The 16918-nt window shown below is 39.3% G+C and overlaps 1 protein-coding gene across 4 annotated transcripts in view; it reads left to right on the top strand.

The window, feature by feature from the left end:
* The window catches only part of LOC117402611 (disheveled-associated activator of morphogenesis 2-like), a 119841-nt gene that overhangs the window by 90574 nt on the left and 12349 nt on the right, over positions 1-16918 (top strand). For 3 of the 4 annotated variants that reach the window (XM_059024559.1, XM_034003940.3, XM_034003939.2), the window contains 10 exons: positions 1687-1794; positions 2715-2744; positions 4271-4380; positions 7783-7867; positions 8406-8512; positions 9431-9519; positions 9900-10068; positions 10793-10900; positions 11414-11474; positions 12693-12824. In XM_059024559.1, the coding sequence (XP_058880542.1) occupies positions 1687-1794; positions 2715-2744; positions 4271-4380; positions 7783-7867; positions 8406-8512; positions 9431-9519; positions 9900-10068; positions 10793-10900; positions 11414-11474; positions 12693-12824 (999 nt within the window). The remainder of the gene's footprint in view (positions 1-1686; positions 1795-2714; positions 2745-4270; positions 4381-7782; positions 7868-8405; positions 8513-9430; positions 9520-9899; positions 10069-10792; positions 10901-11413; positions 11475-12692; positions 12825-16918) is intronic. The other variant, XM_034003941.3, reaches the window with a different exon arrangement.

Raw genomic sequence — 16918 nt, 5'->3', positions numbered from 1 at the left:
CTGGACCCTTATTGATCATTTCAACAAGTACTATACTGGTAATATTATAGTATTACATAGCCTTTTGATTGCATCTCCTTCTTCTGACACATCTCAGATGTCACAGTTTCTCTTTTCTTCAGCGAACAAAATTACTTTTCTTTTAAAAGCTGCATTAACAAATGTTCATGAAGTTCGCTGTGCAGCCATTTTAATATACCGGTACAGTGTACTTGTTCAAGCGCACCAGAATAATTGGCATGCGCAAATGTAATTTGCTACCCAAACTAAAAACCTTGAATCCAAGTCGCTCCCCCCAAATTTTAACTTTTACTTTGGCTACAAAAGTGCGACTTAAATTCAAGTAAATACGGTATATGACTGAGGTTATACTATTTTATTTAATACAGACAACCTTAAATGAATAAAAATGTACACAAATGTTTATGTACAGAAACTTTGCTGTGTTTCCTCAACAAGGTTGCCAACCGTCAGTACATTTAGGGACAGTCAGTAAAACAAGTCACTTTTTAACACTGTCCGTAACCCTGAAAATAACAAAAAATAAAATCGGTGATTTTGGATTGAAATAAAGGATGGTATATTTGTTACTGCTTTGAGACTTTCCCAATCAGCTCAAATGACATATGCCTACACCTTATGTGATGGCAGTGAGAAAAGAAGAATGCCAATTAACAATACTGTGCTGAAATTAGTATGCGTTCTTCAACCAAGTAAGTAGCCAAAGCACAGCGAGCTCGGGAGACATCGTCCAGCTTGCAATGCTTTTCCCACAGATTGTTCTTGGAAATATGCTGCATAGCCTAGAAATGGAATGTATGCAGTACCAAGTGACTGACTTGAGGGATGTTAGATGGGATCTGGCGGCTGATGAATACTGGCACAAAATTGCAATCTTGTCTACACCTAGCAGAGAGCCACATTTTCCTACACTTGCCAAGTTTGCCATGAATATGTTGGCTTTGCCACACAGTACTGCAGAATTAGATGTTTTTTTCTCAGACGAACCTTGTAAAAATAGAAGTATGAAATCAACTGTCTACAGACATTCGGGAGGGAATTCTGACTATCGTCTACTGTTAAAAATAGCACAAGCTTCAGACCAACGAAGCAAATGATCCAGCCTGCAAATGTGTCCATGTATGACCACATGCAGTAAATAAGACCTAAATAAATATAAATACATAAAACTAGCTTATAGTATAATGTATTTTATAGTTTCTATTTTTTTAACAGTAAAAAAGCCCACTGTAAGTCTGTATGTCTGTCAGCCCTGGCTGCTATAATACAATAATAATACAAAAAACAATCAATCCAACTGAAAAAATAAGCTAACTCAAACAAATATGTTGTGATCTAAAAGAACTGACTGCCAGCATTCCTGATATGACTTGGGACTCAAGGTGTGACTAGGTACCAACAGTTCCTGTAAATATAAAGGCCCAAAAATCATGAAGGGTCTTATAAGTAGTAAGCAGAATTTTAAAATCAATCCTGGATTTAACAGGAAGCCAGTGCTGTGATTTAAGAACCAGAGTAATATGTTGTGAACGACGTGTGCGAGTAAGCACTCTGGCTGCAGCATTTTGAACCAGTTGAAAGCTCAGGCTGATACAGGGAAAGCACACGCTCCAGGAACTATTACCATGGTACCATAACTGTGCCTTCTGTGTCTTCTCCTTTCAGAACAAGATCAACGGAACCATCTGGCACGAGATTGATGACATGCAGGCCTTCAAGGTTCTAGATCTTGAGGACTTTGAGAAGATGTTCTCAGCGTATCAGAGACAACAGGTAAAAGCAGGTGTTGCAATAGCAACTGACAGAAAAGCAAAAGCTAGTTCTAAATATGACACTAGCTTTAGAAGCTGCGTGAACGTGTGAATACAAGTTAGGATAAGGGTGCAAACATTTTTTTTTTTTCTCTAAATCCTAAAACAATGATGAGTTTGTGGTAGGGTAATTGTTCCTTTAATATTAGGTTATTGTTTTTCATATTTAGTTATTTGACTGGTACATAAGTAATGATTTAAAGAACTACCCTAAACTTATAGTTCAGGAGACATTATTATTAATCTAGACTGGACCAGTGAAGCACCTCTGTTCTGTGTCCTATTGCTCTACCGCTCATTCATTACCATGCATGAACTCGCCTGGAGATTCTTGTGCTTCTGAAACAGCAATGCATTGAAACCCTGCATGGGCTCCGTTTTGTAGTTTTGGTGGGGTTTTCCAAGACGTTTAGTACAAGTTGTATATTGGAGCTAAATAAAATACTTTCATCAGAATAAACAACATTTATCTGAGCTAAAAGAGCTTTTCACATGACATAATACAGTAATACAAGTTACTACTATACCCATTTAAAAGTAAACATGGTAATAATGCAAATGTTTACATTCTGAATAATATTTAACATTTGGGATATTCACTTTGCCAAAACTCATCTGTATCTTAACCGTCTAACTTTGTCATATACATGTACCAGATTGATTTTTAAGTTGACTGATGATTTAGCATCACAAGGTCTTTCTCATTTGAATGGCTTCAGTAGTTGCTGCAAAACTGTGGCATGCTTTAATATGCAGAGAGCATTACTAGCATCTCCTTACAGACAGTTGAACTCCTGCTAATGGCATGTCTTCTGCTTGAGGTAATAATTCTGCATGTTCTTTTAATTTTTTTTTTCTATTTGCCTGCGACTGCCTGGGCAGGACCTGCTCACTAACTCCTCCTTCAGACAGGTAAGTGAATTGCATCATACCGCCAGTCTGGCCGTGGAGTTCATCTTTCCTGCTGACCCCATCTTGACCCCATTGTACTGCGTGACAGTGAACAATCTGAAATATTCAGTAGTAAATGAAGGGAGAAAAACACACAAAAAAAAACTTCCAGCAACTTAGGACTACACGCAAGCCCCTAAATTAGTTGTTTATTTCTGGTTTGATAAACTTTATTGGGTGAGTTTTTCCTTTCTGACGATTTGTAGTAAATAGGTTTGGGAATCTAGCCCTTAGTTTCTTCTTATTTATTTCTTAGCTGACGCCCTTATCCAGGGCGACTTACAATTGTTACAAGATATCACATTATTTTTACATACAATTACCCATTTATATAGTTGGGTTTTTACTGGAGCAATCTAGGTAAAGTACCTTGCTCAAGGGTACAGCAGCAGTGTCCCCACCGGGGATTGAACCCACGACCCTCCAGTCAAGAGTCCAGAGCCCTAACCACTACTCCACACTGCTGCCCACACTTCTTCTAGGTTTTACCTTCTGATTGTGTTTAAATAATTCATAGGGAGAGAGACATTTCAGCGAATGTCATCATCAGTGATGTACAGTATATTATGAAAGCTTATTGTTTGTCCCACAGCGTATGATGGAATCAGGTTGGGGTTTTCATGAACAAAATGTGTTCCCATTATATGACGAAATTGTGCATGTACTATAGGCCTATGTGGATGACATACAAAGAGGCCAGAGAAGTGTCAAATAGTCTACTTATACTCTTTAAAACATGTAAAGTTTGTGAGCAAAAATTTATGTTCATTAAATGTCTGCAAAATAAAAATGCCTCAAAATGATCATAAATACTACATTGAGTTTATACACAGAATATGTATACCTTGTGTACGCAAACATTTGTTTCGTAAATACATCCATAGTGGAACATCCACAAAATTAGGTTGCTGCAGACATTTCCTGTTTTACAGTATTGTAGTCTAACCAATATTATATTTTTTTCTGGTGATTTGTAAAATGACTATTGATTTGTATAATATTGGGGTATTATATAAAAAAGAAATGATTTGAATAAAAAAAACAAGATGACGAACCTTAATTATATTAGAACTGTAATAAATTCTAAACTTGAAACGTTCTCCTTTCTATCCATGAAAATTTAACGAAGCACATCACTGAATGTAATGTGTCTTTGCATATATTATTTGCAGACTTTATAATTAGTTACACAACAAGTCATCAAACCATGTCTGTTGAGCTTTCCTAGATTAAAACTATAAGAAACTAAGGCATGTTTTCTTTCCCCTAGTGCATTCTTCATTGTACACAGTGTACACTAAAGAAGACACTAGCCGAAACATTTGTCTACTTGACTTAGTTTCTTATAGTGTTACCTTAGATTTCTGACTCTGCTGCGAAGTTCTGGCTAGTTTAGCGCTCCTGCTGCTGGCTGAGCTCTGTGTCCTCAGATTGCTCTTGGCCCCACACCAGTTGCTCACTCTGATCGCTCTCCTGTGTTTTTCCAGCAAAAGGAGACGGGCTCCATGGATGACCTCTACCTGACCACCCGGAAGGTCAAGGAGCTGTCCGTCATTGACGGGCGGCGAGCCCAGAACTGCATCATCCTGCTGTCCAAGTATGTACTGTACCTGGCAGGTATACACTCCAAACGAGGATGCACATTGATTGTACCAATTGGCAGTTTTTAAGAATTATTATTAAAACCATTTTTTAAAAGGGCCATAAGTCACTTTATATTGTTAGGTGGGTTTCACTGTATTTGATTTTTAAATTACAGAATACAACTTCCTTGAAGGTGTAGTACTGTACTTCTGACATTTCTACAGGTAAATATGTAGACCCTCAAATAGCATACGACAAAATCTAGAAGGCAAAAAACTCCCTTGTCTATTTAAGAACATAAGAAAGTTTGCAAACGAGAGGAGGCCATTCGGCCCATCTTGCTCGTTTGGTTGTTAGTAGCTTATTGATCCCAGAATCTCATCAAGCAGCTTCTTGAAGGATCCCAGGGTGTTGGCTTCAACAACATTACTGGGGAGTTGGTTCCTGACTTCCACAATTCTCTGTGTAAAAAAGTGCCTCCTATTTTCTGTTCTGAATGCCCATTTATCTAATCTCCATTTGTGACCCCTGGTCCTTGTTTCTTTTTTCAGGTCGAAAAAGTCCCTTGGGTCGACATTGTCAATACCTTTTAAAATTTTGAATGCTTGAATCAGATCGCAGCGTAGTCTTCTTTGTTCAAGACTGAATAGATTCATTTATTTTTGCCTGTCTGCATATGACATGCCTTTTAAACCCGGGATAATTCTGGTCGCTTCTCTTTGCACTCTTTCTAGAGCAGCAATATCCTTTTTGTAACGAGGTGACCAGAACTGAACACACTATTCTAGATGAGGTCTTAGTAATGCATTCTAAAGTTTTAACATTACTTCCCTTGATTTAAATTCAACACTTTTCACAATATACCCGAGCATTTTGTTGGCCTTTTTTATAGCTTCCTCTCATTGCATAGATAAAGACATTTCTGAGTCAACATAAACGCCATGATCTTTTTCATAGATTCCTTCTTCAATTTCAGTATCTCCCATATGATATTTGTAATGGACATGTTTATTGCCTGCGTGCAGTAGCTCAGTGGTTCTCAACCCTGGTCCTGGGGACCCACTGTCCTGCTGGTTTTTGTTCCAACCAAGCTCTCCATTACTCCATAACCTTAATTGAACTAATAATTTGCCTAATTTGACTTTAGCTTACAAAAAGTTGGAGAATGCAAGTTCCTTATATAATTTTATATTTAAAGTGAAATCTACAACTGTTTAAAGCGCTGTATTCAGAGCTGTTCAAAGATGTTGAAAACAATAAAAATAATTCCTAAAGATTGAGTCAACGAGTTTGGCAAGGATGAATTTCACATCGATGGTAATGTGGTGTTACACTCGTAGGCAGACCATTGTAGAACACATAAATTGAATGCAAGGAAACGTAAACAAGATGAGGCCGAAACAGGAGGGCCATCAAACACTGAAACAGACCACTGTGTTTGGATAATTTCAGTGTCTTACAACTGCCAAAGAACAGCGGGAAACTGTTTCAGATTTTGTCAAAATGTGTGTAAAAGCTGACATTCCTCTGTACAAAGTGAATTAACCGGCAGGTAGAGATTTTTTCAGCAAACACATTAGGAAGGTGGTGCCATTGCAAAGTCAGACCAATTGTAGCTGGAATGCTGCAGCTCTATTTTAACAATAGCCGCCCGGATGATGAAGACTAACTCGGAGTTCAACTAACATGAATATATATATATATATATATATATATATATATATATATATATATATATATATATATATATATATATATATATATATTCTTTACAACAGGGAACTATTTGTAATATTTGAAGTAAAAAAGTATGTTTGTTTTATTTATTAATTGTGCTGGTAAGCTTCTAACTTGCTTAGAATTTGAAAGTGTAACCATTTTTTATTTTATTTATTTATTTATTTAACAGATGCATTTATCCAAAGTGACTTACACATGTTACACTGTAATACAAGATTACAGTTCAAGAATAATTAAACTAAAATACAACATAAAGAGACACAACAAGTGTAACAAGAACAACAATAAATACTTTCTATGTTAACTGTTACCCAGTAGTACTGTCTGTGTGTCTTATAATGTGGCAGGGAAAACTCATTTTAGCCCTTTTATTTTACTCACAGAATAATGCAGATTTTTCTTTTTTTTTGTCGGAGAATTTCATTTTTTTTATTGCATAAAACTAGCATCCCTGTTAATGAGCATGGGTTGTGAAAATAGTTGTGTTTTTTACCAGTGGTTTTAGTTTTACAATATTGTATTTATTATGTTCTTCCCTATTTCTCGTGATTGCATAAGTAATTGCTTGTTTTGAATGGGTGTGTAGCAGGGCAGCAGGAGAGGGCCCTGCACACCATTAGAGGAGGCAGGACAAAGCTCTGTTTGTATATACAGTATGTTTTGTATTATTATTATTAGTATTATTATTATTATTATTATTATTATTATTATTATTATGATGTTTTTAAATGTGATGGTGAAAAAGACAAGTTTCTGTTATTGTTTGGGAGAACTCCAAAACCAAAACTTGTGCAGAAGGTGGCCATCTCCCAATTTAATTAATTGATTAATTTGTTGCTAAACGGGAGATGGTCACCAGCATAAAAGCCTGCAGCTCTCTGCGTTCGTGGTGCCCAGTCTGACTGAGTTACTAGTTTATTTTCAGTGTCCGAGATTTGTTTTGTTTAAATATTTTGTTTTCACTTTGTGAGCAGTGTTTTCTTTTTGTTCAAATATTTTGTTTATTTTTGGTAATTAATAAAAATAGCCGCCGCAGTGCGCTTTGCACTGAGTACCTGTCTGTGGTTTCAGTTCCTGCTTCTGGTCTGACGTCACCACTCAGCCACCCTGTCACAAAATTCACAAAGCTAAGTGCTCCAATGTGGCATTAACACCATTGTATAACAGAAAAAAACACCCATTTGGAGTAAAAGGTTTTGTGAATGTGTCTTTGATTAAGGGGACTGAATGGTTGAGTAGTTGTATGAAGATTGGTTAAAGGTACTGCATTTATTGATAGAATGATATAAATAAGAAATATTGAAGTCTTTGAACTTTTAAAGGAGTAGACAAAATTAACCCTAACCAATACTTTATACATTTCACAGAAACCAGAGGACTCAGCTGGAAATTAAGTGGTGATAGACAGGATAGAGGCTAGAAGACACTTCTTTACACAGAGAGTTGTGAGGTTATGTAAGGTTTTACTTAGCCATGTTGTTGGTGCTGAATCGTTGGGAGCCTTTAAGACCCAACTTGAAAAAAAAATACTAGGAACCAGACAAGCATTAAAGGCCTCCTCTGGTTGTTCTTATGTTTTTATGAGTGTGTGTGTGTAGTGTCTGAGGCAGCAGTGTGTGATGGTTTGAGGGTCTCAGTGATGGTGTCCTAACTCCAGTTCTTGGTTCCCTCTTAGGCTGAAGCTCTCCAACGAGGAGATCAGAAGAGCCATCTTAGAAATGGATGAGCAGGAGGACCTTGCCAAAGACATGCTGGAACAGGTAATGCAATATTTAAGCTGGTTTGTTTGTTTTTAAAGTAAAAGACATTCATGTAGTCTGTCTGTCTGTGGTTCTCTGCATGGATGTGGATGCAGCTGCAGTTGCTTGCACACGTTCGCACGTGATTAAAACCTGGGATCCTTTTGTGGGAAGGATACTGACATCCCAGAACACCTAGTGAAGTTTATCTAAGGAACTGGGGCACGAAAAGCATGGAGGTGTATGAAATCCCTACACTTTTCTTTAAAGTGATCCCACCTGTCTCCGTGGATAATCCCAGATTGCAGGCAGAACTGTATGTTACCTAATATTCTGATAAAGTACAAACCTTGCCTGCCCCATCACCAGATCTGTGAGAGTCTGCAGGATTATCTTGTGAAATGAGCAAGACAGATTCTAGCATACTCCACTATCTAGTTAGTTAGAGCAACAGGAGTGGCCAACTTGCTGCTTATGATGAGCAAAGTGAAGAGACAGCTCTTTTGAAAGGAAAGGGATGATTTTTCCAATTGTCTCACTGGTCTCTCCTTGCTTGCAGCTGCTGAAGTTTGTTCCTGAGAAGAGCGATATCGACCTCCTGGAAGAGCACAGGCACGAAATTGAGCGCATGGCCAGAGCTGACCGCTTCCTCTTCGAGATGAGCAGGTGAGGCTACCTGGAGACCCGGGCCCAGGGCCACACAGCTCAGGAAAGAAGACTCTCATTGCATTGTGGTTTGACCTGTTCCAGGGCTTACTGTGAGCTTAATGCTTGAGCCAGTCCAACTGAGCCTTTACTTTATCTATAAGAAAAAACCTATAAAAAACAGTAAAACCTGCAATGGCTGTGTGAAAGGGTAGCATTGTGGCCAAGGTTGGTAAATGACAGGAAGAAGACCCAGAGGTGGAAAGCTGCAGTTTAAGCATGCATGCCCACTTTTATTTGCACAATAAGCAAACAAAAGATTTAAACAAACACAAACCAATGCCACACTCAAGCTGTGCTCTCACAGTGCATCAGGTGAGAGCACAACCTGCTACTGTCAGCCTTTCCCCTAAACTAACTCTCCAAACAAAGGATCTGGCTCGTCTCTTATACCATGTGGCTGGGGCTTGATGGACCATCAGTTAGTCAATCAAGACCCAGCCACAATCCGCACATGGATTTGGCAGGAATGAAATTAACCCCATCCCGGCCAAACTTAAATGAAACATTTTCAAGCAGCAAACAAACAATACATTATCAACTCCTATTAAATGTGGGTCCATTCTCTCTTTGTATCTCCAGAATGACTGAGTGGGACATTTGTCTTTATTTCACATTCTGTGCTTATTTATCAATAATAATACATACAAGTAGTGTATATTTATCACATGTGAAAGATGGAGGGGAATCAGGGCCCCTTGGTGGCCAAATACCCAACAACAGGGGTATGAAACTTGGTATGGACATTTATTTGTATAGTTCATGTTTGTTTGCTATCCAACATACTGTGCCTGCAGGTGCTAATGACTTATTCTCTCAGCTATGAAAGCCATTTAAATATTTTTCTGTTCCCTCGCCCCTCCATTCACGTCGCCCCAGGATTGACCACTACCAGCAGAGGCTACAGGCCCTGTTCTTCAAGAAGAAGTTTGCTGAGCGTCTCGCTGAAGCTAAGCCCAAGGTGGAAGGTAAGAGGAGTGGGAGGGAGAGGAGGGAGAGGGGGAGAGAGAGGAGGGAGGAGAGTGGGAGGGAGAGGAGAGAGAGGGAGAGGGAGTACATTCCTGTTTTTCCAGCTTTTTAGTTTTCAAACCATGTTTTAACATTCATGATTCCAGATCAGTCATATGACCTGCTTTTGAACTCTGTTGAGTAGGTGGTTTGATAAACTGGTCTTTTTATATTTGGAAACTATTTCGTTCAACGTTAAATGACTGCTATAGACATCTGAGTTGATATGACTGAATTCAGACATATCAACTGAATTCAGATATATCAACTCAGATGTCTATTTTAGTTTTGTTGTACCATCCTTGTGATAAGTTCTGAAAACTCTGCTGTCCCTCCGCAGCGATCTTGACTGCCTCACGGGAGGTCATTCGCAGTAAGAGGCTGAAGCAGGTGCTGGAGGTGGTGCTGGCGTTTGGAAACTTCATGAACAAGGGCCAAAGAGGCAACGCCTATGGCTTCAAGATGTCCAGCCTCAACAAAATCGCTGACACCAAGTCCAGTATAGACAGGTACAGAGATTCATGTGTTCTCTTCTGGGGCTGGTATTATTAGATGCACCCTGAATGAACCCAATATTATATTATTATCAGCACCTAGACCCTTCTCTGGCATACAGTAGACAGCGTGAGTTGACCCACCCAGTAGAGCAGAGCACTGTGGGCAGAGAGAGAGATAGAGCAGAGAGACAGTTGATTTATTTGTGTGTACAGGTACAAAATGTCCTGTGTGTTAATTAACACTTTCAGTCCTTATCTTAGCATCGTAAATTAACATATGCCATCCTAAGTCACATTGGAACCTCACAGAATCCTAGGTCCTAGTCTGAGGTAGTGTATAAATATATGTAAAAAATGTTGTTCTGTTCTCATATACTCAATAAAGGAGTTCCTCCTTCAAGACTGAAGGGGTTAAGTTAGATGACTGTAAAAAAATATATATGGTCCTTAGCCTCTCAGTGTAATAGTACAAGTCTAGATACGGGCTAAGAGGTGCCAGGTCTGCTAGTTTCCTGCTGTATATCATGTTAAAAGTATAGCAACGTGTAGTAAAGCAGAGGAAACATAGTGAATGCATGGTAAAGCATAGGAAAGCTTGGTTAAACTTTGGTAAAGCATGGTTGACCACTGGGTCAGTTTGTATTGAATCATTTTGTGATAGTTTTGCTGTAGCCAGTTTTTTTCTTGACTAATGGTTTTGCTTTAAGAATGACTGTGTTTTGTTCCTCCTCTGCAGGAATATCACCATGTTGCACTATTTGATAATGATCTTTGAAAAGAGTTACCCTGATATCCTCAATATACAGCAAGACCTGCAGAGACTACCAGAAGCTGCCAAAGTCAAGTGAGTTCAAACTGGCCTTGCTTTTGCTGGTTTGTTTGTTTTGTTATTGAAGGAATGAATACATTAATAATGAATGTATACACTGGCTATCAAAACTATGTTGTCACTAGCTTTGAATTTAATTCCACTCCTTACTTACTAAATATCACGGTAACCCTGAACAACTAATCATCTCCTTTTTAAATATACGCAAATTATTTCAGTGGTCAGACCACCTCAGTCTTACTCCAAAATGTTATTCATTATTAGGGATGTACAACGACTACGGTGGTGGCTTTTATTGTCCAATTTTCACAGGGGCAGTGGTACCCCAAATATTACCAATTTACTACCAATCATTCTTGGTAGCCACCATTGGTATGGAATGATAGAAGAATTGGAACGTTCCATATAAAAGGTTCAGTTTAACCGGATTCTCTGGGTGTCACCGATCAGGAAGGCTAGATAGAGAAGGTGTGTGTGAGTGTATTAGCAGTGCAGGCTAACACTGCTGCCCTCTGGTATTGTCCGCAGCCTGGCTGAACTGGAGAAGGAGGTTTACCACATCAAGAGCGGCCTGAAGGCTCTTGAAGCGGTGAGTAGCCTCTTCATATCAAAACCATTACTGAGCCTACCCTGAGTTTCCCACAGTAAATACGTGGCAAAGTTTAATAAAGCACAGTGAAAAGCATGTTAAAGCATAGGTAAGCATTGTAAAGCCCAGAGAGGTATGGTAAAACATATTAAAAAAAACATGGTAAACTGTGGTGAATGCATAGTAAGCATAGGGAAACGGCACATCTCCTGTGGGAAACATTTAAAAGGGAACACACAGGCAGGCTCCCTTTGAAGGATGTGTGGGTTGGATGCACAGTCCAGCAGGAGGCAAGTCAATAAAAATGCAACAACTCCCCTTCCCCCTCCCCCATCCCCCCTCAAGGTTCAATACCCGAGCGAGCACCCAGGCTGACATTATGAATGGCAATGACTTCTAATGACTTTGTAAATCCAGTCGAACGCAAAGATAGTGCAGAAGTAGGTTGTTTAGATTTACACACAAACACACAGATGAGGGCAGCAGTGTAGAGTAGTGGTTAGGGCTCTGGACTCTTGACCGGAGGGTCGTGGGTTCAATCCCAGGTGGGGGACACTGCTGCTGTACCCTTGAGCAAGGCACTTTACCTAGATTGCTCCAGTAAAAACCCAACTGTATAAATGGGTAATTGTATGTAAAAAATAATGTAAGTGTAAGTAAAAAATAATGTGATATCTTGTAACAATTGTAAGTCGCCCTGGATAAGGGCGTCTGCTAAGAAATAAATAATAATGGCCCAAGGGAGCTGTCAATGAGGACAGCCGAGCTGCAGCACATAGAGGCCGGTAATAGAAACTAATGGAGAAGCTAATTCTCACTTCCTTCTTGCCTGAAACATCTGGGATTAATGCTGGTGAATGCAGCAGAGCAGTTCCTTCATGTACTGGACGTGCTGGGGGTGCTGGCAAATGGATCAGCTCCAGGGTATCCCCAATTTAAACAGTGCCCCCACACAACATGCTGGACTGTTGATTACTGTATAGCCACATTAACCCAAATCACTTGCACACACCACTCCCAAATAAACCATGTTATACATTTTATTAGGATATGTGCCTAATATCATGATCAATCTCATTTTTAAGTCTGAATCCATTGAGGTAGACAGGTCCTGGTAAAGTGGCCAGGTAGTGCAGGTAGTTATCTGAAGTCACATAAAGCGAGTTGTAAGTATATTAATTGCTGACTGGAAAATAATTTCTTGTCTGCTGTTTTCAGGAGCTGGAGTACCAGAAGAGCAGCGTTCCGGAGCGAGGCGACAAGTTTGTGCCGGTGGTGAGCAACTTCATCACGGTGGCCAGTTTCCGGTTCTCTGAGCTGGAGGATCAGCTGGGCGAGGCCAAGGACAAGGTAATGACTGATATACTGGGCCGACTGTCATGTGACAAGCCTTGTACGTTCTTTTCCATAGAACAGCAGCAGAGCATTATCTGTGCAGCGTGAATGTTATAGTGATTGTCATGGTGGTACACACATGATTTCCCACAGCGTTCCATCCTGTAGGCTGTAATTTTCAGAATGTAAACCCTTACCGTTTTACAAATATATAGAATGCGTGAATTACACTGGGATAATAGTATTCGATATAGTCTATATTGTATATTATGATGTTTTCGATGAGGTATGTATTATACAAGAATGCGTGTTATATAACAGGTTAAATGGTCCACATTATATGACAATGATGGTGCATAATCCTACTAGGTAGTTTACACTAACTTGCCTCACGGTTACTTGACTATTGGTCTAGCAGAGATTGTGTGGGGAATGCACCATGCTACAGTGTTCTGTGCTCATTATTGCTTCAGATAATGTTTTTCTTTTTTTTATTCAAACCACACTGCCAAGCAATGAGGAGAAAGAAAGAAAAAAGGGACAGGACCTTTGTGTATAGCGGTGTAATGACTAAAACATCCCAGAGAAACCCGTCTGTTTTGTTTAACTTTTTTTTTTAAACTTTTTCATCAAATTTATTCCTTTTGAGTGGCTGCCCAATGGTTTGGCTCAATCACTCGCTTGCTTGGAAACATGAAAGGAAGTGGTGATGAATTTGTTTTCTCATCTTTTCCCTTGCCTCCCCCTGTGAGGGTGTGGCCTGCAGGGTCTCAATGAGCCAATGTAAGGGAACACGAGGTCTTCAGTGCTGACGAGGGAGTGGACTGACGTCACAGTGGCGACCTTCTGGTTTTTTTTTTCTGAAGGATGGTGGTCCTCGTAAAGTCCAATTAAGCGTCACTGGAAACCGCAGCTTGCTGTTGAAGATAGGATTTGATGACAAAAGAGCCACAGCCCTCCCTTTTAAAAACTAATTTAAAAAATTCAAATAAAAATAAAATGAAAATCACCACATAAATGGGTGGTTTTGGAAATGTAGTCCCGTGCGAACCACCCATTGCTTTCTATGCCAGATAATTGTGTCAGATGTCCTCTGACACATTTACAGGACATCGGGACCTAAAACATTTCAGTGTCAGGCGTCCTGTGTCTCCTGTGTGAATCGACCATGTCAGTGTTATATAAGAATTGATACAGCATTACTGGGGTAGTTGCCTCAAAGCAATACCAGCCTTCACAATAAACCATAATATGATATTCAAATTGGTACGATCTGTCCTGAGATTCTGCAGTTCAGTAAAGCGCTCCTATTGGGCATAACCAAATTGGCGACAGGTGAAAATACAAAAGCATAATTGTCGAAAAACGAATGCATGAAAGGTGCATTTGAAGATCTGTATGGAAATACATATCACTCAAAGGACAAAATGGTTATTCTAGAATTGGAAAAGAAAGTACAACGAAATTAGTATTTAAACACAGTTCAAAAAGCCCAATGGGAATTTGGTCTTTTAAAAAGCATTTGTATTATTATTTGTATCTTAGTAAATGTCTCTCTTTGTATTTGTACTGCACTACCTGTGCTGGCCCTGTGGACACAAAGTGCATAAAATAAGCTAATAAACAAAACTTTTTTTAATTTATTTTTTTACGTATTATATTATATCAATAGAACAAAACAAAACCATTAATAATAATAATAATAATAATAATAATAATAATAATAATAATAATAATAATAATAATAATAATAATAAAAAAAACACAGCTGCATGTTACAGAATCTATGAAATATAGATTCCAATACATTGTTATAATAACGCTACTGTTCAGGGATCGGTTTATATATATATTAAAATATCCCCTTCTGTTGACAAATTACAAAGATGTCAAGACATTTTTTTTAAAAGAAACAAATGATTTGCATAAAAGTGTGCTGGTAAATTAAAGCCTATACATGATTTATTTACACGTATGCGTTCTTTGAATTTCTCTTTTTTAAACTTCCTTTTAAAATCGTTTTTTTATAAGTATTCACAGGGATGGAAGGGCTAAATAAATGTCAGCCGAAGCGTTCTGTTTATTATGGATGTTTGCTTTTCTTTTTTTAACTCCATCCACATTACCTTCTGAATGTTTTCATTTCAAATGATGAAGCATGAAACGTGTTTTTGTGATACGGCAATTTTGTTTGGCATAATTATTTACATACCACGGCTTTCTTGTCTGGTTCCTCCAAATACTTCCAAACGTGGCTTCACTTTGTTCCTTTGTTTATAGATGCCATTTTATTAAAAAATATATAACAAACTTCACAAAAAAAAACCTGTTTGTCATTAACTTTATTATACTGTGGAATTGATACCATACCACGCCCACTACAACATGCACCAATGAAGCGCCAGATCGACCGAGAATAAAACCCGCCCCAGTGTCAATCTTTCTGTTGCATCAATTAGAAAAGCTACTTGGAGGCAATTGCCAAACCCCTTCCTTTTTATAATATCCACCCTTACTGTGGCACCACAGCAGATGGATACGCGACGGACTGCTGTATCGGATGATAAATTACTAAAATGAATACATTAAAAAATATGCCATGTCCTTTACAAACACACTTTCTTTACAATCTGTGTCGTATATACTCTTCAGTGAGACCACATGACATCATGTGATGAAGCTGCTTTAATCCAAACTATATATAAATACGGTATATATAATCGCTTCTTTCCAGAGCTCACATATACATGGATGTCCCTCTGTATTAAAACTCCCAGCAGTTCACACTGACAGATTAATGACGTTCATATCATAAACGCAGACACATGCACATCATTACAGCACCCATTAGACGAGACAGGACAATTGCTAACATTTGTTCAAAGCAGTCAGTCAGCCGTAATGGAAGTGTAATGCAATTATCTTAAATTGGACACTGTAAAAGTTGAAAAGTATGGGCAGGATCATTTAACAGAACGAGTACGAAGTGCTGGGGAGACAGGGGAAGAGGGGAAGTGTGGTGTGGCAGATTCCTGTCATGGCGTGTCCATTCTGCAGAACTCCTACGCATATACCTGCTCTCTACCTCCCTTCACTGGCTGGGCTATTGTGTGCATTTGAATCTTCTGCAGCTGCCATCGTACCCCATCACAAGTCACTTCAGACCTGTCATTACAGACACTGTGGTCTTTGTGCCTTGCTTTCCAGGTTCACCTAATTGGCAGAAACATCTGTCTCCCTCATTTTACCTTACGATCTGAGCTTGAGGGTTTGAAGTTGTGGGTGATTCATTTCCCAGCTGCAGCTTCAGGAATACAGATGATCACTAGCAAACCCAACTTCAAATCACTAGAACGATTACAAGACCATCATAAATCTGTAGATGCTAGGGGCTTTGTAGATTTTGTGCTGGACAGTGTGAGGAATGACTGGAGGTTAAGAGGTTAATCAATTAATCCTGAACTCTAAACTATGCATTTGCCATTGTCTTTCGAGTAAAAAAGCAAACGCAACCTGTCAGCTAAACCCTGAACCAGAGTTTACTCTGACTGTATCAGAGCTGCAATGTGAGTGCCCCCCCCCCCCCTCCCCCCACGCCCAGCTCCACTGTTCTTGACTAGGGCAGAGCGAGAGCTGAGCTTGGCCACCCTACGATTTTCCATCATTTTGTAGCTGTAGGAAGTGGAGGAGGGATGTGTCCTGGCTTGTGTAACTGACAATAACAGGCAGCTCTGAATGAAATATAAATAAATCATAACGCAAACCATACTCCTTGCTAGCTTCACAGGAAAAACGCAGGCCATTTGTTATTCCAATTTAGGCTCGGCTATCCCGTGTACTAATCCCACTTTTGGGAAATGGGAACAGAATGAAATTGGAGGAGGAGGAGGAGAGGGAAGCTGTCAAAGATGAAATATTGTTCCAAGTCAAACTGGCTTGGTCTTTTCTGTGGTCCTTCTGAATTCCAGTGCAACTGTGGAGCTGAGAGTCAGCAGGGGAAGAAGCTTCCTTGATCAGGAAGCTGGCAGTGGAAAGCTGGCAGGGAAATGCAGACATGGGCAGGGGTGCCACAGGATGTGAATAGGAGAAGTCTTCAAATTGATGACAGT

Source organism: Acipenser ruthenus, chromosome 5 (assembly GCF_902713425.1).
Source record: "Acipenser ruthenus chromosome 5, fAciRut3.2 maternal haplotype, whole genome shotgun sequence".
Classification (NCBI taxonomy): Eukaryota; Metazoa; Chordata; class Actinopteri; order Acipenseriformes; family Acipenseridae; genus Acipenser; species Acipenser ruthenus.
The sequence above is the reverse complement of the archived record's forward strand: the minus strand, read 5'-3'. Positions and strand labels throughout refer to the sequence as shown.